General features: G+C 39.0%; 3 protein-coding genes across 3 annotated transcripts in view; 1 reads left to right on the top strand and 2 right to left on the bottom strand.

Moving 5' to 3' along the window:
• Nucleotides 1-5,357, top strand: part of sec23ip (SEC23 interacting protein) — a 15,592-nt gene extending 10,235 nt beyond the window's left edge. Inside the window, exons 13-18 of the mRNA XM_015039489.1 lie at nt 336-488; nt 638-793; nt 1,289-1,391; nt 2,511-2,690; nt 2,768-2,930; nt 4,083-5,357. Of these exons, the coding sequence (XP_014894975.1) occupies nt 336-488; nt 638-793; nt 1,289-1,391; nt 2,511-2,690; nt 2,768-2,930; nt 4,083-4,164 (837 nt within the window). The 3' untranslated portion in view covers nt 4,165-5,357. The remainder of the gene's footprint in view (nt 1-335; nt 489-637; nt 794-1,288; nt 1,392-2,510; nt 2,691-2,767; nt 2,931-4,082) is intronic.
• Nucleotides 5,358-6,587: 1,230 nt separating this feature from the next.
• Nucleotides 6,588-12,021, bottom strand: csgalnact2 (chondroitin sulfate N-acetylgalactosaminyltransferase 2). The gene is made up of 8 exons (XM_015039488.1): nt 11,883-12,021; nt 9,986-10,759; nt 8,948-9,164; nt 8,741-8,842; nt 8,384-8,562; nt 8,207-8,301; nt 8,041-8,122; nt 6,588-7,288 (listed from the first exon to the last, which is right to left on the bottom strand). The coding sequence occupies exons 2-8, from the start codon at nt 10,629-10,631 to the stop codon at nt 6,996-6,998; spliced, it is 1,614 nt and encodes a 537-aa protein (XP_014894974.1). The 5' UTR covers nt 10,632-10,759; nt 11,883-12,021; the 3' UTR covers nt 6,588-6,995.
• Nucleotides 12,022-13,214: 1,193 nt separating this feature from the next.
• Nucleotides 13,215-21,991, bottom strand: part of ret (ret proto-oncogene receptor tyrosine kinase) — a 42,031-nt gene continuing 33,254 nt past the window's right edge. Inside the window, exons 13-21 of the mRNA XM_015039487.1 lie at nt 21,198-21,345; nt 20,998-21,105; nt 20,713-20,927; nt 19,893-20,015; nt 19,738-19,808; nt 19,205-19,342; nt 18,984-19,083; nt 17,757-17,904; nt 13,215-15,385 (exon numbers count right to left, since the gene is read on the bottom strand). Of these exons, the coding sequence (XP_014894973.1) occupies nt 15,228-15,385; nt 17,757-17,904; nt 18,984-19,083; nt 19,205-19,342; nt 19,738-19,808; nt 19,893-20,015; nt 20,713-20,927; nt 20,998-21,105; nt 21,198-21,345 (1,209 nt within the window). The 3' untranslated portion in view covers nt 13,215-15,227. The remainder of the gene's footprint in view (nt 15,386-17,756; nt 17,905-18,983; nt 19,084-19,204; nt 19,343-19,737; nt 19,809-19,892; nt 20,016-20,712; nt 20,928-20,997; nt 21,106-21,197; nt 21,346-21,991) is intronic.

Genomic DNA, 21,991 nt, shown 5'->3' with positions numbered 1-21,991 from the left:
CTGAGAAAGTTACAAAAATATCTCTAAAAAATATTATCAACTTTTCCAGCATTTAGCAAATAGAAACTATTTTGGTGATTCTAACTAACTTAAAACACAGCAAGGCCATTGTAGATATAATAAAAGGAGTACATGTCTGCCAAGAAAAAATAATTTTTTTCCTGAGATTTCAGAAATTTTCTAGAAAAAACTAGAACATTTCTGAGTTTGAAAAGTTGAAAATTTGCTAGGAAAAACCATGGAAATTCCTGAATTTCAAATTGAAAAATTTCAACTTGAAATTGATAGCTTGTGACCTTTGACCCTGCTGGGTGTGTGGTGGCTGTGGTCTCCAGGCGGGACGCCAGCAGAGGAAAGCAGAAGCGAAGGAGGAGAGTCTGGCTGCAGTTCCCCAGCCTGCCGGTAGCGCCACCACCAAGCCACCAGTGGGCAGCACCGTGTCTTCAGTCCACGTGAACTACAACTACTTTGAAGTTGGAACTGGACAGGTGGGCAGATTGTTATGAACTGTAGCGGAGCGGCGCTGACGTTCTGCCTGGTTCTGCCAGGCTCTGACTGGTTCTGACTGGTTTTGACTGGTTCTGACAGGCTCTGACTGGTTTTGACTGGTTCTGACTGACTCTGACTGGTTCTGCAGGTGTCAGTGATCTACCACAGCCTGGACTTTGAGCCGGTGAACTTCTTCGCCCTGGGTTCTCCGATCGGGATGTTCCTGACGGTCCGCGGCCTGGAGAAGATCGACGAGGCGTACCAGCTGCCCACCTGCAAGGGATTCTTCAACATCTACCACCCGGTGCGAAGAACCTTAACGTCTGAACGTTAGGAGTTAAATGACTACAAACTATTATAAAGCTGAAAAACTAATCACCATGTAATCGTTTCAAATTAATCTATCAATAATTATTGATTATTTTCTTGTTTTAAATACTAGTTTCCTGTTTTATCCCGTTTTCTCGCCGTTGTTTTTTATTTTTAAGCAGTTTTGAGGGAAAGTGGGGAAACTTGAAACTGTTACTGTCAGTTACTCAGCAGGTCGTTGCCAGGCAACCGAAGCTGGGTGGGGTAGAGAGGGGGACTTGAAACTGCTTCTTACATGGCAGGTTGTTGCTAGGCAACCATGGAGTGAGAGAGAATTGATTCTACCACAGCTGAGCTAGCCAGAAATATTGATTATTGAATATTCTATCAGATGTACGTATTGACATTGATATTGCCGTGATATTTATTGTTGTTGACCAGCTCTACAGCGTCTGATTGAAAATAAGCTAACGGCGCCGTCTTGTTTCAGTTGGACCCGGTGGCGTACCGAATCGAGCCGATGATCGTTCCAGATTTGGACCTGAAGCCCGTTTTAATCCCACATTACAAAGGAAGGAAGAGGCTTCACCTCGGTAAGAAACTTCTGCTGACTGATCAGTTTCCAGAGGCTGCTGGGATGTTTCAGTTCTTCATTTCAGAAAAACACTTTCTGTTGCTTAATCTCAGTTTACCGTTTGTTGTAAGTGAGATCATGGAGGGAATACAGTGGAAATAAAAAAGGCATAATCTCTTGTTAAAGTTATTATTTTCTGCAGTTTAACCATCCAAGTTTCAAATCTCCACCTGGAAAATATTCCTTATTTTAATTGTACGAAGTTTTTTAAATGTCCTGTGAGTAAATATATTTTCTCATTTCTCCATAACAACTGGAACTTTTGATATCTCAGATTAAACTGAAGTAAAACTTGCTCCCTGCTGTGGTGGGGGTGAAATTACCGTAATAACCCGATACTGCTTAGAAAGCACAACGTCTTGAGGAATTACGGTCCTGCAAACTAGTCGTCAGCGACGGAAGGGGTAATATAGATTCTGATCTAAACTCGGATTATCTAATCTAACTTGATGTATCCTGGTATGAGTTAATCTATGAGTTGATCTAGTAAAAACTCATCTAATATTATGTAATCTAAGATAATTTGGTGTAATCGATGATAATTCTCAAATTTAACCATTGTTTTAAAAACTGCAGAAAAACGAATCTGGGAAATAAATTTGCTTAAAGGAAATTCACACATTAAAAAAACTAATTTTTCAATAAGATGTTTTTGTGCAGGAAGAGAGTTTTTAGTGTATTCCATAAAATACACAAATTTTGACATTGTAGTTGTTTGTGATGTAAAAAAAAGTCTTTCTGTTCCAGTTTTGTGAAATTCACAAATTTCAATACAACCTAAAAAACTTGACTTTACGATAAAAAGTTTTGGCGCTATCGTTGAGGTGTTTTTTGTATCAAAATTAATATATTTAGCAAAACTGCAATGAAAACATTTTTTTCACATCACGTGAAGCATGTGATCAACAACAGGATGTTACTACTGTCAGAAACAACAAAGAAGACAGCAGGAAGTGGTTGGATGTTTTTTAATGACTTATCGAACTTATTCAGATTTTATTTTTATGAGCGTAATATTGGTAAAGTTTGTAACGGAGGTGCAGCTCGTTTCAGGGCGTTTTGTGTGAATCGGTTTCAGAGCTGAAGGAGAGTCTGTCCCGGATGGGCTCGGACCTGAAGCACGGCTTCATGAGCTCGCTGCGCAGCGCCTGGCAGACGCTCAACGAGTTCGCCCGCGCCCACACCTCCTCCGCCCTGCAGGCCGAGCTCGCCATCGTGGCCAATCAGATCGAGGAGGAGGAGCAGCACGTTCACGACGGTATGTCTGCCTCCTTCTTATTCTCTTCAAACTCCGGGTCTGTGCGATCGCCACAACGCTGTTGTCGTTCGCCACAGAGCATAAAGTGGCTGAGAGCGCGGAGCTGCAGAGGGACGACGAGCCGCAGGTGAAGATCGGGATGCTGAACGGAGGGAATCGGATCGACTTCGTCCTGCAGGAGAAACCCATCGAGAGCTTCAACGAATATCTGTTCGCCCTGCAGAGCCACCTCTGCTACTGGTATGTTGAGTTTACCGGGCCGAGCCGTCCGGGTTTTCACACTATGGCTCACATGAAAGAAAAATAAATAAGGGTTAGAGGTTTAGCTTTTAATCGGTAACAATGTAACTGGATATTTAAGACGCAAAAGAGAAAATTATACGACACGGTACTAGAACTTTATTCTTTTAATTACAAGAATAAAGTTATAATTTTACCAGGAAATTTTTTAAATTATGAGGAAAAGTTGATTTAACAAGTTAAAAGTAAAACTTAACAACAGGCTCTACATTCCTCATTTAAATTTTTTAATTATCATAAATTTACAACTTCATTCTGGTGATATTGTGACTTAATTTTCATATTATTATGACTTTTTTCTGGTAGAAATATGAGTTTATTCTCTGGCCTAAATATCGTAAAATCACCATCAGTTATGCTTCTTGGAGAAAAAAAAAACACAAAATCTGTGTAATTTACTAATTGCCTCATTTTAGTGTTTATATAATAATTGATTTGTCCTGAAATGTTGATTATAAACAAAAACTGCAGGAAAAATGAAAACAAAAGTGTAGAAATTAGAATATGAAATTAAAAATAGTTAAGAACAGAGGATTAAACTCATTATCACCAAATGTATTTAAAAGTTTTCAATTTATTTTTTATTTTTCCAAATCCAGATAAGTTTGGTTAAACTGTTTCTAAATTCTGTTTTATTTCCCATAATATTTAAAAGGTAAACTTTTCTAAATATTAACTTTTTATTTTTACCAGTAAAAATATGTAAACCAGAAATGGTTTCCACTGCCTAACTTTATTTCTTTCTGTAGATAAACTGTTTGTTTTTAAAATGGTGATTCTGATGCAAAAACTAATAATTCTTACTCTTTTAGTAAAAATACTTTTTTGTGGAATCTTATTAATCTCAGATAATCTCACCAAAGTTCTACAAAGAGTTTTTATTCAAGGTTATTTATTTATTTAGCTGCTAAATATAGTGACAAAGTTGATCCTCTGACCTTTAACATCTTATCTCCATTCTCAGAGAAAATAAACACTTACCAATGATATTTTTGTGGTGGTTTTATTGGAGAGTTCTGCTCTTTTGTTTCTTGGAGGAAACTAAAAACCGTAAAATGTTTTTCCACCTGCTGTTTCTGTTTCGTCCTGCAGGCAGTCTGAAGACACGGCGCTGCTTCTCCTGAAGGAAATCTACAAAATCGTTGGGATCCATCCGGAGCCGCTCGCTCATTAATGCTCCGATTACTCAATTCTGGTTTTCTATTTTTATTGAAGTAGCTTATTGTACACAGATGAGTAATACGTTGGTATTATGCCATTTGTCTTAAATTAAGAAACAAACAAATGAGTTGGTAGAAGCAGAGACACTTGACAGGGTTGATATTACATTTTTATAGCAAATGTACAACAGGTGGCGGAACAAGAACAGCCAATGCAGTCAGATGTAAGTTATTCATGGACAAATCGTCACAATAAATCCATTTCTTGCTCATTTGTTTTTATTATTCAGCTTTTGACGGTCATGTGCCGTCGAGAGGAAGACGTTTAGTTTCTCCTGCCAAGCCAGGAAACTTTTAAGACAGCCTAAAAACGCTGCAGAACAAGCAAAATGTAAATAATTACAGAACGCAACGCAGGAGCAACCTGGTATATTTAAGACAATCAAAGCACCAGTTTATGTAACATCCTCTCAGCTTAAAACAAGCAGAACAGTTAATATAATCCTCTGGAACCTGCAGGTTCAATGTAAAGTCTGAAATGTTTGAAACGTATTTACATGTAAGAGCGACTGGAACTACAGATTTAGAGGGAAAACAGCAGCGTGAGCCGCATGCTGGAGTTTATCCTCCGATTGGTCCAACGCATTTAAACTCTGACACAATCCAACAATAAAAAACACAAAATGTTCCCTTTTTATCCACACAGTCAGTCTGAACAAAAACCAACATTTTTCTAGTAATTCTCTGTAAATAAATCAAGAGGTTCTTCATCAGAGGCCGACGCTACGAAGAAACATTTCTATCCACATTTTAGTGCAAATTGACCTTGTGGATTAAAAATAATCTGCCACAAATACAAACTTATGCACCAAATTATTTTTATCAGTTTAGTCCTTCAATTAACTGGTAAATATTCCTTAAAGATCCCAAAGCAAGCGGTAAACAAATCTATGACGAGTTCAGGTAACCAACATCGAGTCTTCTGAAAGCTTCAGGCCAGACTAAGAAAAAGATGTAATTAGAAAATAGTCGTAATATTGTGAGAAAAAAGAGCCATATTACAAGAAACAAAGTTAGTGTTAAAAGAACAAAGTCGGAATAATGCGAGAAAAATAAAGTTGTGCGAGAATGAAGTCAAAATAATATGAAAAAAGTCACATTTCAAGAGTCATTAACAGAAAAATGTCGAACGAGAATTAAATCGTTTGAAAAATAGAGTTCAGTGTCATGAGAAAAGTCATAATTATACGAAAAAAGTTGAGACAAAGTTGTATGCAAATTAAATGTTACGAGAATAAAGATGTAATTATAGAATAATAGTCACAAGAATAGTCGAATTGTGAGGAAAAAGTTGTACAAGAATAAAATCAGAGAATAAAAAAATAATGAGAAAAAGTTGAACGTTAAGTCAATATTGTGAGAATAAAGTCATGAGAATAAACTTGCAATATTAGTAAAATGAAGTAATTTTATGAGAATTCCTGAAAAATAAATTGAGCATCTTGTGAAGTTATACTTTGATCTTAAAGATAAATAATCTTTTAACACTTTAGCATCAAATAATTATCACCAGATGTCAGATCTTGAAATCAAGGCTTTGATCTCATTGAAAACATTTTTCTAGTCATTTTCAATCTTTATTCTACTAACATTATAACTTTAGTCTCATAATAAAAAATAAAAAAAATCTTAGTCTGGCCCTAAAAACACCATCATACTCGGAAGTTCAGCTTTTATGGGAAACCAGTAGTGCCAAGAATCCAGCCGCTAATCTTCCTTCGTAGTTTGGGCCTCTGAAAATTAAACGGTCAGAATATACTTTAATCTCCGCTGAGAGAAAGTGCAACTTTCTGTTGTTCTCATGCTCAATAAATTAGAAATGTGATTCTCCCCCCCATCCCCCCCAACTGATTTTCCATTTATTTTCTCCAAACGCAGCTGGGTGCTGCCTGCCTATGCTGCTCCTCCGTGTCTGAGAAGCAGCTGAAATGTTTCACATTCAGAAGCAGCAAGAAGACGGCGAAGAAACGCTGACCCTCAAGGTCACACTTACCAATTTTCAAAAAGTTCCCAGAAACAAAACGCGGTCCTCTGTATAACGCTAAGTCTTCCTTAAATACTGCTGATTTGATCGTAAGGCTTCCATTTTGTGCCACGTTTCACATTTTTCTACATTCATCCGTCTACAGCTGTGCAGAGAAAAGCAGAAGGATCGATTAATCACTATTCAGCCGATTAAATTAGTTAATGGTGATTTATCACCATTAACTAACTGGTGCACTGTACACCGCCAAGTCTTCCATTAATCAGGATTAAATGTCTTTTTGCTGCAAAGCCCCTTTAAAGCTACAGTATGTAACTTTATATTTTTTTTTACATTTTTTGTTTAAATTGTCTTCATGTTGTGACAGTTTGATAAGAGACAGATGATCTGAAGAAAAAAACCTTCTCCCTGTACTATCGAGAAACAACCAATCAGAGCCGGGAGGAGGCGGGTCTTAGCGCTGTCATTCAGCCTCCCCCTATTTCTTCTGTCATGAACGCTAGGCTAGTTAGCCTGACAACCAATGATGGAGGATAAGCTGTTTTTACTGCAACAGGAAGTTGTTTCTCCATCATTCGGACATTTATCAGTGCGTTCACGATGATGATTGACAGCGCTAAGCCCCTCCTCCTGGCTCTGATTGGTTGTTTTTGATACATTTCTTCAGAAGGTAATAGCTCAGGTGGAGGAGATCGATCTTTTCGCAGATTATCTGTTTCATATAAAACGTGTAGAAACCTATTTTTAATAAAAGTTGCGTACTGCAGCTTTAAGTCTCGTTTGGGAACACCGGTCTCTTCCTCAGGCCTCCATCTTGCTCTGCGTTTTGAAGGCCTGCTTCCGGAGGTGGGCCTCGATCTCGTCCCGGAAGACCAGCATGCCCAGGTGGGGGTGCGACGCCTCGTTCATGGCTTTGGACTGGATGCACATGCGGTACTGCTCCGGCGTCAGCTCGTCTGCGCACTGCTTCTCGTGCCACAGGTGGAAGAGGCTGGACACCGGCGACCGGATCACGATCAGTTCGCTCCGCAGGTACTTCCTGTACAGGTGGACGTCCTCCACGCCCCAGCCTTTCACTTCCAGATCAAAGCCGCCTGCAGGAATAAAACATCAATCGATAAATTTCTTTTAATCTCAGATGGTTTTTGACATTAAACTCAGGAAACGATGTGTTGAAACGATTAATCACAATTAATCATTCAAATAATAGAAAACTATACAAAATTTGCAACTAAACAACTCATAAAACTTAACATATATATATATATATATATATACACATATCTATGTCAATACAAATTTATTTCAGTATTTATTTGATAATTATTTGCTCTGCTACTATATCTATGAGTGATCCTGATATTTGATTGGTTAACCTCCACAGCATCTTCACTGCAGACCAATACACGACTATAAGAGTATTTTGTGCTGCAACAAAAAGGAATAAAATTAAGTGATTTAAGACCAAACTGATTAATCAGATACTGTGATTAATCGATTATTCGTCAACTGGATTGATTAACTGGAGTCTCTCAAAAGGCCATTTGCTGAAAGAACAGCACACTCAGAGCTGTAATTAAGCCAAAAATGTATGAAAAATCTGCATCAAAGGAGTCGCATGATGTTTCTACTGGATCAAACCACGAAGACGACAACAGGAAGAAGAAGGAGAATTTGGTTTAATGATTTGTTGTGTAAATAAACTCCATGTGCAATTTTAACTGTGTTTCTCATTTAATGGAAACAATTGAAAATTGATGGGTTTTCAGATACAAGTGTTTTAAGTCGCTATAATATAATAAATAAATATAATTATGAAAACCGATGTAACTTGTTTGTTGCTTACCAATGTTTAGGAAATCTGAGCGATACTGGCAGGTCATTCCAAATCCAAAATCTCTCCAAAATCCAGCGTCTTTTTTGTGACTCTGAAGATAAAAGTTCAGAGATAAGATTTTACATAATTTAAGGTTATTCAACGTTAAAATGAGCGTTATGTTGAGGCGCCTCACCAGCTGCTGTTCAATAGGTGGAGCCAGCTCCAAGCTTCCGTAAACGATGGCCGGATTGTACAGACTGAACACAACCGGGTAGAAAACCTTCTTATCTACAAAAGCATGAGAAAATTCATTAAACAGAGGAGCGTTAAGCTGGGAAGATAAAGATCCTGAACATGTGGAGGAACTTACTGGGAGCGGCTTGGAGCCGGCACGTGTTCAAGAAGTCCACGGAGAAACGAATGTCTACGTCGCAGAAAAACATCAGGACGTCGCCGTTCTTCCACGCGTTGGCGCCGATGTCCAGACCGCGGCCGCGAGAAAACTCCTCATCCACCGGGATCAGAGTGTAATTGGAGAAAGTCTCCTCTCTGCAGGGAAAAACAACATTTCATAGGTTGTGGTTGGGAATTAATCTAGAAAAGTTCAAGTAGAATGAACAGATGTGTGTTTACTTTGTGCAACTTGAAATAAAAAATATGAAATAAAAAAAAAAAAAAAAATACTGTTGAAAATAATATAAAGTGATAAAAGCACAAGAACACAAACCTGGACATTTTCTCCAGCGATGACTTCACTTCCTGCAGACCTTCCTGTCCAAAATAAACCACGGTGAGATGGACCTGCCTGTCCCGCTGAACACACACCTCCCTGAAAACAGATCATTTCATTTTCACTAGTGTTCAGTTCCCACAGAGCTGATTAAATAAGAAACAAGCAGCTTCATTTCTCACAGACAGAGGCTCGTCGTCCCACCTGAAGTTTTGTAAGAACTGTGAGAAAGTGTCGACTCGGCCCGCCAGCGGCACGATGATGTTGATGATCATCCCCAGTGTCTCCACCGATGTGCTGCGGACTTTCATTATCGGCCCGAACGGCCGGAAGAGCGAAACGTGCCGGAAGCTGCTGGAGTCCTCCTTGGCGAAGAAAAGCTCGTAGAGCGTCCCTTTGTCCCGCTCCGTCCTGTACAGGCCTGCAGCGCCGAGACGGAGACAGCACAGCAAAAATACAGTCGTAAATGATCAGAATGAGGTAAAATGAGGAATGTTGAGCATCTTGGTATCATTTAAAGGTAAAGAAATATTAAATCGCATCAAATTATCAGCAGCAGAACTTTGAAATGAGCAAACAACTGAGTCTGTTTCAAGGTCGTCATGTCGGATCTATAAGGAGATTTTTCTCATTGAAATGACTTTTTTCCTCAATTTTTAAAGAGGAAAATTTTTAAGATAAAATTTCCTCAATAGTCTGTTAATATTACGACTTTATTATAATTAAACAAAATTATTGTGACCTGGGCCCAATGCTCTGTTGTAAAACTCACAAGGAATGAATGAAATGAAAATATTTTCTGTAATTTCTAATTACTTTTTTAGAAAATAAATTAAGGATTAAAAAAGATTAAGATCAGATATTGGATCTTATGGAAAAGGATTAGGGCCAAAAATAAGCAGTGATGTGACTTTGCAACTAAGAGAATTCTAACATTGTTGTTCCGAATTCTGACATTGAAGTCAGAATTCATACTTTTCATAGCAAAATATTAATTTCAGAATTCTTAAAGTAAAAATTCTGATGTTTAAACCAAAAGTCAAAATTGTGATAAAAAAAAAGTCAAAATCCAGAGATTGGAATTGGATTCTGACTTCAATCAGAATTCATACTTTAAATTCTGAGATTAACGTCAGAATTTGTACTTTTCACATCAAAATATTGAAGTCAGAACTCAGACTAAAGTTTGTATTTTTGGCCCTGTTGTTGTTCCGTAGGCTCTGTTTGTTTGTACTGTCTTGCCTTCCATAAAGTGGCTGTCAGTGTAGGTCTGCCTCTGCACGGGGACGTCCTCCTCCACGCCGTCCTCCTCGTCCGGGTTGTTGATGATGTCCAGCGCCGCCTCCACCGCCTCCACCAGCTCGTCGCGCCGGTCCTTGCGGACCGGCTTTTCCTCCGGGTGCCGCGTCAGCCCCATCTCCAGCTGGTACACCTTGGAGGAGGTGAAACTCTCGAAGGGCACCAGGGCGTACTCGCTGGGCAGCCGCGCCCCGGCGTTGACCTCGGCCTTGTCGATCTGGGAGTGCAGGAACTCCAGCAGGTCGCCAGGCTCCTGGTTCTCGCCCAGGCCCTGCACGCCCGGCGGCTCCTTCTTCTCCTGCATCAGCTTCAGCTTGTCGCTCATCTCCTGCAGCTCCTGCTTGAGCTGCGCGATCTGGCGCTTGAGGCTGTAGACGCGGCTCAGGTGGCGCTCCTCGTGCTCCTGCAGCAGCGTTTGGTAGTACTCCCTGTTGAAGGGCTCGCCCACCACGCCGGGTAGCGTCTGGCTGGCGTCGGCCGGCGGCGTGCACTCCAGCAGGTAGGCAAACAGCAGCAGCACCAGGAGCAGGAAGAGGGCCAGCAGGAGCCAGCGGACCCGGCCCTGCAAGGGGAACCCCCGCCTGGGCATCACGTCCGCATGCGACCTACAGCTGGGGAGTCTGCATCGCGTTCCTCCTGCTCACATCGCACAAAGTATTCCTCTAAAACGCGACGCTTTGCTGGCATTTCATGGCTCCGCTTTGTTCCAACAATCACCTGTGAAGGAAACAACAACAACAAAACACAAAATAACAACACCTGTCAACTTAACAAATATGACTGGGTGATAAATCATCCTATAAGTTATTGGGATAAACAATAATGTCTTGAAACCATTTTCAAGTAATATAATATAATGGTATAATAATAATGCAAAAACATATTCTCAAATATCAAACTCTAAATTCTAATGAAAATTAAATATTAAATTAAATATAAAAATATAAATAAACAAAACAACAAATAAAACTCCTGATATCAATATCACGCTATGTAGCAATCGCTGCATTTCCATTAAAAATGTGCCCAAAACTTTGTCAGTATTCCCCTTATGTTGAAAAACTACCACAATTTTCCAACAGCAGTGTTTCCATTACATAAGAAATGTGAGTGAATACAATCACACCAGAATAAGTTTGTTCATGTGATGAATCACTAAAAAAACATGCTTGACACTATTTATGTCTCAAAGTGTAAATCAAAGCAAATTAACACCGGCAGAACTCAGTTTCCGCTGTCACCACTGAGACAGTCCAGTCCAGTCTTTCTTCTTCTTAACCACGGTGAGACACGTCTAACATTTTTCTTCCACTCAACTTTCCAAGAATTACCTTGGATACAGCAGTTAGCCTCTTTAGCGATGACAGTTTGAAAAAGTAAGTGACTGTCAAGTCAGCACTCTTCTATGATAGTGCAAAACACAACATGGTTATAACGTCGCTTTTCTATAATTAAAGACCATATTTTATCAGTCTCGTCGTATTCAGTTCAGACGAACTGACTTTTTGGTTTTCATCAACAAAAACATTGGAAATAAACGCTAGAAATACAACAAAATGAATGCAACGAGGAGTCTATATAACAATATTAAATTTTTAACCGATACACGTTAATAAACGTTTCAATAATATTCATTTTTATTGATTAAACATCGAATTTACGAACTAGCCGAGCGTTAGTGTACTTACAACTGTAGTCTTATTTTGAAAAATCAAAACCGGAAACACGGAAGGTTCTGAGACCTTAGAGACGTTGAGCTCTCCGCGACGCCTCCAGCTTATCTAGCTCCCTAAAATTAACGCTCATTAAACGGTGATGGTAGTTAAAAAATGTTCCTCACCTGGTTTTGCGTTCGTCCATGTCTGCCTGTGCTCGAAGCGGAAATGTTTCTCACGAAACCAGCAGTCGACAGCAGCTTCTGCTTACAGAGCGCCACGGAGCACAGAGAAAAGAGTGGGTAGTAGTCTACTTCCGGTCACAGGAGAACCAATAGGAGCTTTGTTGGCGAGTGACGTCACAAATCACGCCGCTTCTCCTGTGTCTCACAATAATTATTTTACAACTCAGAACGCCATCAATTTCCTCGTGGTAAATTAAATGTTGTTGTAACTTAAATATATAATGAAGGACATATTTCCTGTAGCAGTGTGTATTACAGTGTATGTATGTTGACAAACTATCATGAAGAGGACAGTTAGGGTTTATTTTTAAAAAAAGGCAAATTAGTTATTTTTTCGCTTTCTTAGCATTAGTAGCATTAATATAAACTCTTATGGCACTTTTGAGATCGTGTAACATAATATAATATAATATAATATAATATAATATAATATATATAAGATGTCAAATAACTTTTACTGCAGTTTCTTTCTTCATTTTACCCTGTAAATTCTCACTCTTAACATAAAGTTGACCTCTATGTGAATAAAAGCTTTTGCAATTCTAATTATTTTTAAATGTCAACATAGAAAAGTGACACGTTTGCTGCAGAAAAATCTACAGTGAGCTAAATTTTTCTCAGATGTTTTGTCAGCTGCAGTTCATGACCCAGAGCTGATATCTGTGATGACATGCTAAATGAATTAACCCTGAAGTTGGCTCAGATACATGATGAATCTGTTTGATCTTTATCAATTTTTATCACCACGTTTCCCAAAGTAAACCAGGAAATGTCATGAGGGCTTATTTTTAGTTTCACTAATTTCCTTATTAAACCCATTAGAAGTAACCAATGATGGACGGATTAGACTGTTATTTAGAAGGATTCGCCCTGAGATTATACCAGCCATATTCTTCTGGGTTTTTAAAGACTCATTTGAAACATTATTGGATAATATGGCAAGTTGAATGGTTTTTAAAATCAGGAACTGAGGAAAATGAACTGTATTAACTGAATAAAACGTTAACACAACTTACTATGGTAACATTATCTTTCAGAAACGTATACATAATATATAAAAAAACAATGTAAAAATATAATGTATACATAGGGAGCATATGTAAATTATTTTTTTATGTTATGAATTCATTTATGTGCTGACTGAGGATAACCCCTGTATATGGCCATCTGTATGAAAACTTTCTAGGTGCGCCACTGGTCTACTCCAATGTATTCCAAACTCAAATTCTATTTATCGGCTGTATAGAAGAAACTGGTCACGCAAACTGCTGGTTTGAAGTTATTTTTTATTAACCAGAACAAAAACAAATACCATAACAGCAATAACACACATTGCTTTACATAATTATGACAAAGAATGGAAATGAGACACCGGATGTGCGCCGAGCCGCCATTAAGCCTCGTCTCCTCTGATTGGACCAGCCCTCCCTCTAGTGTCATTTTTAGTAAAAACCGAAGAAAAAAGTTAGAAAAAACAAAGAGTTCAGGCATTCATTTTTCTTTGGAAGCTTTGAAACACAAAGCAGGTTTGAGAGTTTCAGGACAAAACAATCCAGTTACGAAAACAGCGGGTTTTTTTCTCAATCTCCTGGACTGAAACAGGAACCTCATAATCAGCTGGAGGCCGTCGTAGAAAGCAGCGCAGGCACTTAAAAGACATCGACACTGACATACAGTCTGGCACAACAGTCATGCAGTGATACAGTTTGGTCAGCATGACCTGTGAGGTAATAACGAGGAGCGTGGGGTTGGTCTGAACGACAAAAAAATAAAAAAAATAACAGTTGAAAACAAATAAAATGGCGGGTATTGACCCTTTGCGTGTGACGTCACGCTGTTCGGAGCCCAGTCCGCTCTGCCATGACGGACGTCGAGACAACTTAAAAAAACAGACATCAGGTAGCCTAATATCGCTATTTAATTTATTTCACCTTAAAAACATACAAGGATACAAACTAAACTTGTAATTTTTTATTGTATAATTTTTAATGAGGAAAATACGGCGGCGATGGATATCAGTTGTCAAACATAATGACAGGCAGCCCTCGGTGTAATGGCGGATTTGCAGCGAACACTTTTTTACAAGGCAAGAAGTTTAACTATCATAAACTTTATAATGAAGTATGATTAGGAAGATGCAATCAAATATTGGATTATAGAGAAGGTACATGTCTAACCAATAGTAATCATGGAGAAAATACCCCACCGTCATGTAGCCTAGCATGTATGGGAAAAAAAACAAAACTGGTTAGCATCTCGTTTTTAAGGCTGCTCCGGAGTAAAGGGAGGAAACGCTGTTTATGATATAAATTATGTGGCGTGAATTCAGGGTAAATTTGTAATTTTATCAACACATCAGGAGGTAGGAAACATTGGTTTCTAAATTAGCTATTTCCAACTTTTGTAAATAACGCTGTCTATGGTGTGTTACATTCACAGACAAATTAGCTCGACTTGAACAAGAAGCAGCCGTTAATAAACTGGCAACAAAACAACTTGGGAAAACACTTAAGTCGATCTGTTCAATACATATTTCTCATGTGACATCACACTTCTGTGAAGTTTGTGCCATCTTGGTAGGCAGTTGCTATGACAACAGTAAACAAGCCATAAGCTTAAAACTAGCTCTCGCCTCCTCTAGCTAGCTTATAAACAATATAAGTACATTGCAACTATTACTCGATTACTATTTTTGAGCACACTAACCACCTCTGTAATACTAAGATAAATAGTGAGACTTACTGTAGTACTTATTGCTGAACTAGCAAAATTAGCTTATATAATGTAGCTTTTATCTAAAGCTAATACAGACATGTAGCCTATGTGTGTGTTACCATATGCACTTACTCTTACAGTCACCAGAACCTGAAGAGTTCGTTCGTTTTTACAAATCTTTTGGAACATTTACTCCGTGTTAATAATAAGTATGAGATCAGAGGCAGCTTGTCCACATCGTCTGACATATTTTTCTTTTCCGTCTCATACGGGTCAATCCCGACAGTAGCCATTTTGTTCATGTATCTTTCTCTTGCACATTGGTCAAGAATTTCCACATATTTTCTTTTTGATGGTCTCAAACTGCATGTGATTGCCTACCAAGATGTTGCATTTTACTTCCAGTTCAGACTTGTGGGAACTACGTATACTCCCAATCCCTCACTTCCGATGTCCGTCATGGCACCTCCAGTGATTAAGTGACGTAGTTGCAAAGGGTCAATACAAAAACTCAGAAAAATAAATATACATCTAGCAGTTACCCATGTTTTCTACAGTGCAGCGTTGCCTTTAGCTATCGAGCTTGTCCACAGCTTTAGCAGGTGAAGGCAAAGCCATCCAGTTTGCATAAACACTATCATTGGCATATCTTGTAAAGACCGGATTAGTGGCATCGTGTCTGTTGAGCGGTACCGGGCTCGTCTCGGGCCAGCTGGGGTATGACATGCCTAAAAATGAGAACATATCATTTTTCTGCACTCTGTGAGAGGTAAACAGGCAGTAAGGCTCTGGAATCAAACTCAGTGGTGTTATTTACTGGCTGGGCCAGGTTTCAGATTTTATACACCTTAAAAAACACTTTACAATAGTTGGCTAATAAATGGTTAATAGATATGTTAAGTCATCTATAAACACTTTATAAATCATTAATAACTGTGTATTATGCATAGGTTAAGGGTGAGAAGAGCCAAAATTACACCTTTGTATTTTACCTGGAGTTATTAGGCCTGTTGCAATAAATCAGTAAATCGCTTGATAAAACAAGCTCAATAATTTCCATTTTTATGATTATCATCTTTCTCTTTTTTGTCTTTCTACCAAAACCTGAATAAAAATCTTCAGTCTGGTGTTTTTGTCACAACTATTCCTCTTTTGAAGAATAATTTTATGTATAGAATTGATTCATTTTATTTCTTGTTTTTGTTTATTTTGTTTTGAATGTTTCAAATGTCTTCCAGTCCCAGTGTTAAATGTTCATTAGTTTGAAGTTTATTGGTATTGGAGAATGTGTTCTTACATTATTATACCATAATAAACTGTTATTAATGATTTATAAAGTGTTTAGATTAATGAACAATCTTTCTATAAACTATTGATTAAAGGAAGCTTTAACTGCAGATAAATGTTTTCAAATATTTTGTTCTGGGGGCCAAATGTCACAAATTTAAACTACTGGCAGGTTTAAAATTCATTAAACATTTTTTTTTCTTTTTTAAGTGCTCAACAATATACAGATTTTAAAAATTGGCATATTAGGGACTCAAAACATACAAAGGGCTGTGAACTGCTGAGTTATTAAAAGAAAACAATCCTATTTTGTTGGCCAAATTTTTACCGTTCTTGACTTGTCATGGGCCGAATTAAATCATTTTAAGGGCCACAAATGGCCTTCGACCCACATTTTGGACACCCCTGATTTATGAAATTTTCCTCTAAGTACATAAATCTGCAATATTTACAACATGAAGAGCAATTTTTCTGCCAGGACAGCCAAATAAAACTTGTTTACTTTTGGAAATCTTTTTTTAATTTTTAAAGTACCAGCTGTTTTATTTCTAGTTTTTTAAAATGGCACATAGAGTTAAACCTATTGACAATTAGACAAAATCTAAAAACATTACTTGTACTTTTATTTGTCATTCTTCAGGGAAAAAAAATAAAGACTGTTACAAATTTGCATTTGTTAATATATCTGTACTTAAAAACATGAGCTGGTTGAGTCAGACTGCAGATCTCTCTGGTGTAAAAACTTTTTCTCAAAACTGCTGAATTAAAAGCACATCCCGTGTTTGAGGACGCTCCCTCAACCTGCAGTTCTCACTTTGTCAATCTCTAAAATGTCGTGAATTGTTTGTGCTCCACTTCCAAAGCAGACTTTTTCCTTCCACTAAATTTTCCACGAACATCAATCTGTGAGACTGGATTTTTTCAGAAAGTTAATATTTAGTCATGTTTTACAATTGTAAACAGAAACAAACTCCTGACGTATTTCAATCTGTGTTTTATGAGTTTTAATATGAGTAGAGATGAGGAAACAACTTTTTTAAGAGTTAAATGTGACAGGAAAGATTTTTGTGTCAATTATGGAAAGACTAAAATAACTTACTGGAGCAGATAAACTTACATATTAAAATCATTATCATAATTTTAAATAATATATCATCTTACCAGTGTAACTAACCTGTTTTGAAGAAAATTACGCTAACATTCATGTTTTGTTTAAATAATGAAACTGGAGGTTTTCATGATGGCCTGTTCTACAAATGTTTAATTATTTGTGTTTTTATGATGCAGTTTTTGTCACCTGAGAGTTGCATTCAAAAGCCTTACTTTTTACTCTGTTCAGCTTTTCAAAAACACATAAAAGTCAGAAGAATTACTTCCAAACCACAGTGAATCAATGAGGACCTGTTTCAAATGTTACACTCCGTTCCCTCCACTGTTTCAAACAATACAAGCATAACGGCAAAATGAGCCATCTGCTAATTAACATCAATGATAGATGGCTGATAAATTAGAATATAGTGTATATTTACGAATGTTGTATATTTTGGTCAGCACACATTAGAAGCAGGTCCAAATAAAACAAAACAAAAGACAGGATCTTTTTTTCTTTCTTCCCACACTGAGCCTCTCATTTACGGTGAAATGGGAGAATCAAACAGCAAAAGAAGCATGCCTAGGTCACAGTCACACACACTTGACTACGGCTAAAAAAACTAAACAAAAAAATAAATAAAAACAGCCAATCACAGCTTGCCAAAAAAGAGAGTCGTGTGTCCTGTTTCTAAAAGCGAGTAAATGCGTGGGAGATTCTACCATAGAGCTTGTTTTCAATCCATGTGGAGGGGAGGGTTCGAGGGAGAGGGGCGTTATTACAGTCCACTAGTGGGGTGTCCTCTTCGGAGAGGGCGTCGTCGTACAGCAGGGCGTCGGCCGGCGTGGACGCCGCCAGGTCCAGGTAGTCCTGTGAGGAGCGGAGGAGCGGACAGTCAGGTCGGGCTGAGCTCATGGTGAAGGTCAGACTCATGGAGACGGCAGAGTCCCGCCAGTAAAACTATTTAATTAAAACCCAGCACTGCCACTGTAAATCTCTGGGAACGTTTTCAGCATTCCTGTCTCCAGTACCGACACTGAACTCTTAAATTAAAGTGGTTACAGTGGGCATGGTCGCATTGTTGCCTCAGCTTTCACAAAGTCAAAACCACTGAAGATAAAACCATCTGTCAGATTGCAGCGCTGCATCGTTGCTTCAGGGCTCCTCCACATTTTATGGTCAGAAAAATAAAACATTTCAGTTGGATTTAGCCCAATTTTAAAGTTCATAGTTGATTTAAAGCAAATAATCTACAGTGGTCAGGATGAATGATTGGATGGACTGAAAGAAAGATGGATGGTGGACAAGAGGAAGTATGATGTATGAGTTGATAGAAAGATGGATGGTTGGTTGAATGTTGGATAAATAGATGGATGAAACTCAGCTGTTTCAAAGAAGCAGCTAGGCTGACAGGTGAAGCATGAATGCTAACACTTGAAGCATTATAGGCTAACATGTGAATCAGTTTGGCTAACTGGTGAAGCAGCTAGGCTAACAGATGAAGCATGAATGCTAACACTTGAAGCATTATAGGCTAACATGTGAATGAGTTTAGTGGTGAAGCAGCTAGGCTCACAGATGAAGCGGGAAGGCTAACAAATGAAGCCCAAATGCTAACACTTGAAGCACTTAGGCTAACACGTGAATCAGTTTTTGTAACTGGTGAAGCAGCTAGCTAACAAATGAAGCAGTTAGTAAAACATGCGAAGAAGCTGGCTAACGTGTGGCAGCTGGGCTAACACGTTAAGGCTAACTGGTGCAACAGCTAGGGTAACGGGTGTAGAAGCTGTGCTAACTGGTGTAGCAGCTATGCTATCAGGTGTAACTGCTGTGCCAACAGGTGTAGAAGCTGTGCTAACAGGTGTAGCAGCTACCCTAACCCCCTCTGAGCTCTGTCCCAATAGAATGAATGGATCCAGCCTCAGATCGTGTCAAACTGAACTCCATACCCGACTCTTCACCATCATCTTCTCCAGCTCTTTGCTGATATCTGAGAATGTCGGCCTCTTGTCCGGCTCCTGCTTCCAGCATCGCAGCATGAGGTTATACCTACAGAGGGAAAAATGTTCCATAGCTCGTGAAACATGACTCGTTTCTCCCTCCAACGGACTCGTTTCACCCCATCTTGGAGCGGCAGAGGGAAGTTACAGTGGTCAGCAGACATGCTCACATTTCCTCAGAGCAGTTCTCTGGTCTCTCCATCCGGTAGCCGGTCTTGAGGAGGTTGAAGAGGCGTTCAGGAGCGATTCCTGGGTATGGGTTTCCCCCCAGGGTCACTATCTCCCACAGCAGCACACCGAAGGACCAGCTGGAAAACCGGGAAACGTTTTCCAGTCACAAAAACAGACGAACTACCTTCTGATCCAAATCCCACACTCCGGGAAACCCTGATCCATTTCCTTAATGCTACAACCAGAAAGTTGCGATACATTTAAAATAAACCCAGCAGGAGCACGGTGACAGATGAAGCATTCATGTTTAAGGTCTATAACAGGATAAATACTTGTAAAGTATGACTGAAGTTTTCTTTTTAACTACTGCTTTCATGATAAACTGATGCAGATCAGATGAAGTTCCATCCAGTTTACCGAGATTCTGCATTTTATTTCTTTCACATGTATATTTTCTTAATTAGTTTTTTAATTGTAACCATTATTTCTGCTGTAGTTGTGAAAGTTACATGAATGATCAGCTCATACTCACACGTCGCTTTGCGTTGTGTAAATGTGATCGAACAGAGACTCTATCGCCATCCACTTCACAGGAATTCGGCCCTGTTGAACAGAACCAGACTTAGTTTGGGTTTTAACTTTACAAAATGTTTCAGTTTGCCTAAATTATATATATTTTTTCCCAACCTTGCTCCTCTTAACATACGAATCCTCCTCATAAACGTCCCTGGACAGACCAAAGTCAGAGATCTTCATCTTCCGTCCCTCTGCGACCAGGACGTTTCGCGCAGCGAGGTCCCTGTGAACGAGCTGATGGCGCAAAAATAAAACTTATTAAAATAAAACTGCTTTCAGCTGAGGCAGGATTTTACACACACACAAAGCTTAAATTTCTCACTCTTTGAGTCAAATTAATATCAATTAATCGTAATTGATCAAATTAATCTCAATTAATCCGATTAATCATTTCGGGAGTAAAAGAAAGAAAATAAAAATGATTTTTGCTTTTGCAGCTAATTGAAATAATTTTTGTAATCCTAACTGACCTGATTTAATTTATTATTGGTAATAAATATTAGAGTTTAGTAATTATTTCAGCTTAAATGTTCAGTATATGAAATGCTTAATTGCTAACAGTTAAGCATGTCACGACAACAAATTTTGTTGGATGATAAATCATCCCAGAAGTTATCATGATATAAGATAATATTGTGTTTTAAGACCATTTTCAAGTAGTACAATGGTAATAATGTAAGAACAGATTCTCAAAGACATTTTAAATCTCCAAAAGAAATAAACAAAACAACAGAAATGTTAAATAAAATTAACTATGAAGTCTCTGTAAACATACAAAAGGGCCAGTTGAGACCAAAGCACCAGACGTTTGTCATCCAGTTTTTGGTAGAAAAAGAAACAAAAATGATGCAAATGGAAATTATTGAGCTCATGCGATGAACTGATTTATTGGACACTGTGACAGGCCACAGTGGCTTCAGTCTCTCCACACCTTCATTTCTGCCAGGTACTGCATGCCTCTGGAAATCTGCCAGGCGAAGGAGATGAGGTCTCCCATGGTCAGCGCCCTGTCGTCGGGGTTCTCCAGGTAGCTGGAGTTTCGGTTTGCATCCCTGCCCATGTAGCTGGGGCCAACTTTCCTGCTCTCACGCAGGAAATTACGGAGTGACCCAAATTTGGCGTACTCAACGATGAGGTACAATGGCCCTATTGAGAGAAACGCATCACTCAGAGGCCGAGCGGCGCACACAGCGGAGGAGAAGGAGCGAGGCCTCACCCTCCTGGCTGCATGCGCCGTACATCTTTATGACGTGTGGGTGGTTGACTTGCTTCAGGAGCGTGAACTCGGACAGGAGGTCACGCAGCTCGGTGTGTGAAGCGTTTTCTGGTGAGAAGGAGGAAGAAGCACTTCATCTTTTTCAGGCTCTCGCTCCTCATACATCATCATTACTTCATTACTTGCTTGGCCAGTTTTACCTTTAAGCATTTTCACAGCCACAGTGGTGTAACCGGCCTTTCCTTTCAGTCTGAACGCCGTTGCCTTGACGACTTTACCAAACTCCCCTTCGCCTAAAGTCTTCCCCAGGACCAGGTTTTTACGAGGAAACTCCCACTTTGGATCCTCCTGTTAAAACAATAACACATAATCAGAATTAGGTAGTAACTAGCTACTTTTAGGAGTACATCTACTCCTAAAAGTAGTGATGGGTCCGGCAACACCGATGCGTCGGCTCATGCATCAAGCCCACAGACCAAAACCCGTGTCGGTGCGCGTATTGGTACAGGACCGATGCAGGAACTGTTTCAAAATGACATTAACGTGCCAATCTGTGTTTATAAGGAAGCAAATCTGTCAAAAGCATTGGCCAAACGAATTCTTGATCTTTTACGGAACAGCATCAACTATGGAGCAGCTTAAAACGAAAGGTTTCCACAGTGTGGGACCATTTTGATCTTATATTGGAAAATAAATTTGTTTTCATTTTTGTTGTTTCATCCGGTTCTTGTCAGTTTCTACTTGATCTACCTGAATCCAAATTCAGCTGAAATTAGTTTACTTTCATATCATGATCTGCAGGTTAAGTGTAGCATATGTTTGACTGAACTGTCTTATTTAAATAAATCCACCTCCTCAATGCTGAGGCATTATGAGGCATGAGAATGAAGTCCCAGATACACCTAGATAAACTCAGATATGCAGCCATTCTACAAATTACTCAGTTGCTTTTTATAAATTATTTCATATACAGTGACCCCTCGCTGTAACGCGG

Source organism: Poecilia latipinna, unplaced genomic scaffold (assembly GCF_001443285.1).
Source record: "Poecilia latipinna isolate Pla-1442-1.1 unplaced genomic scaffold, P_latipinna-1.0 Scaffold474, whole genome shotgun sequence".
Classification (NCBI taxonomy): Eukaryota; Metazoa; Chordata; class Actinopteri; order Cyprinodontiformes; family Poeciliidae; genus Poecilia; species Poecilia latipinna.
Note: the sequence above shows the minus strand (reverse complement) of the source record. Positions and strands in the feature narration are given on the sequence as shown.

Coding starts and splice junctions, on each gene's coding strand:
- csgalnact2 (XM_015039488.1), bottom strand. CDS start 10,631: ATGCCCAGGCGGGGGTTCCCCTTGCAGGGCCGGGTCCGCTGGCTCCTG. Junction 8,563..8,740: donor TCGCTGGAGAAAATGTCCAG/GTTTGTGTTCTT, acceptor TTTTCCCTGCAG/AGAGGAGACTTTCTCCAATT. Junction 7,289..8,040: donor CTCAGATTTCCTAAACATTG/GTAAGCAACAAA, acceptor TTATTCCTGCAG/GCGGCTTTGATCTGGAAGTG.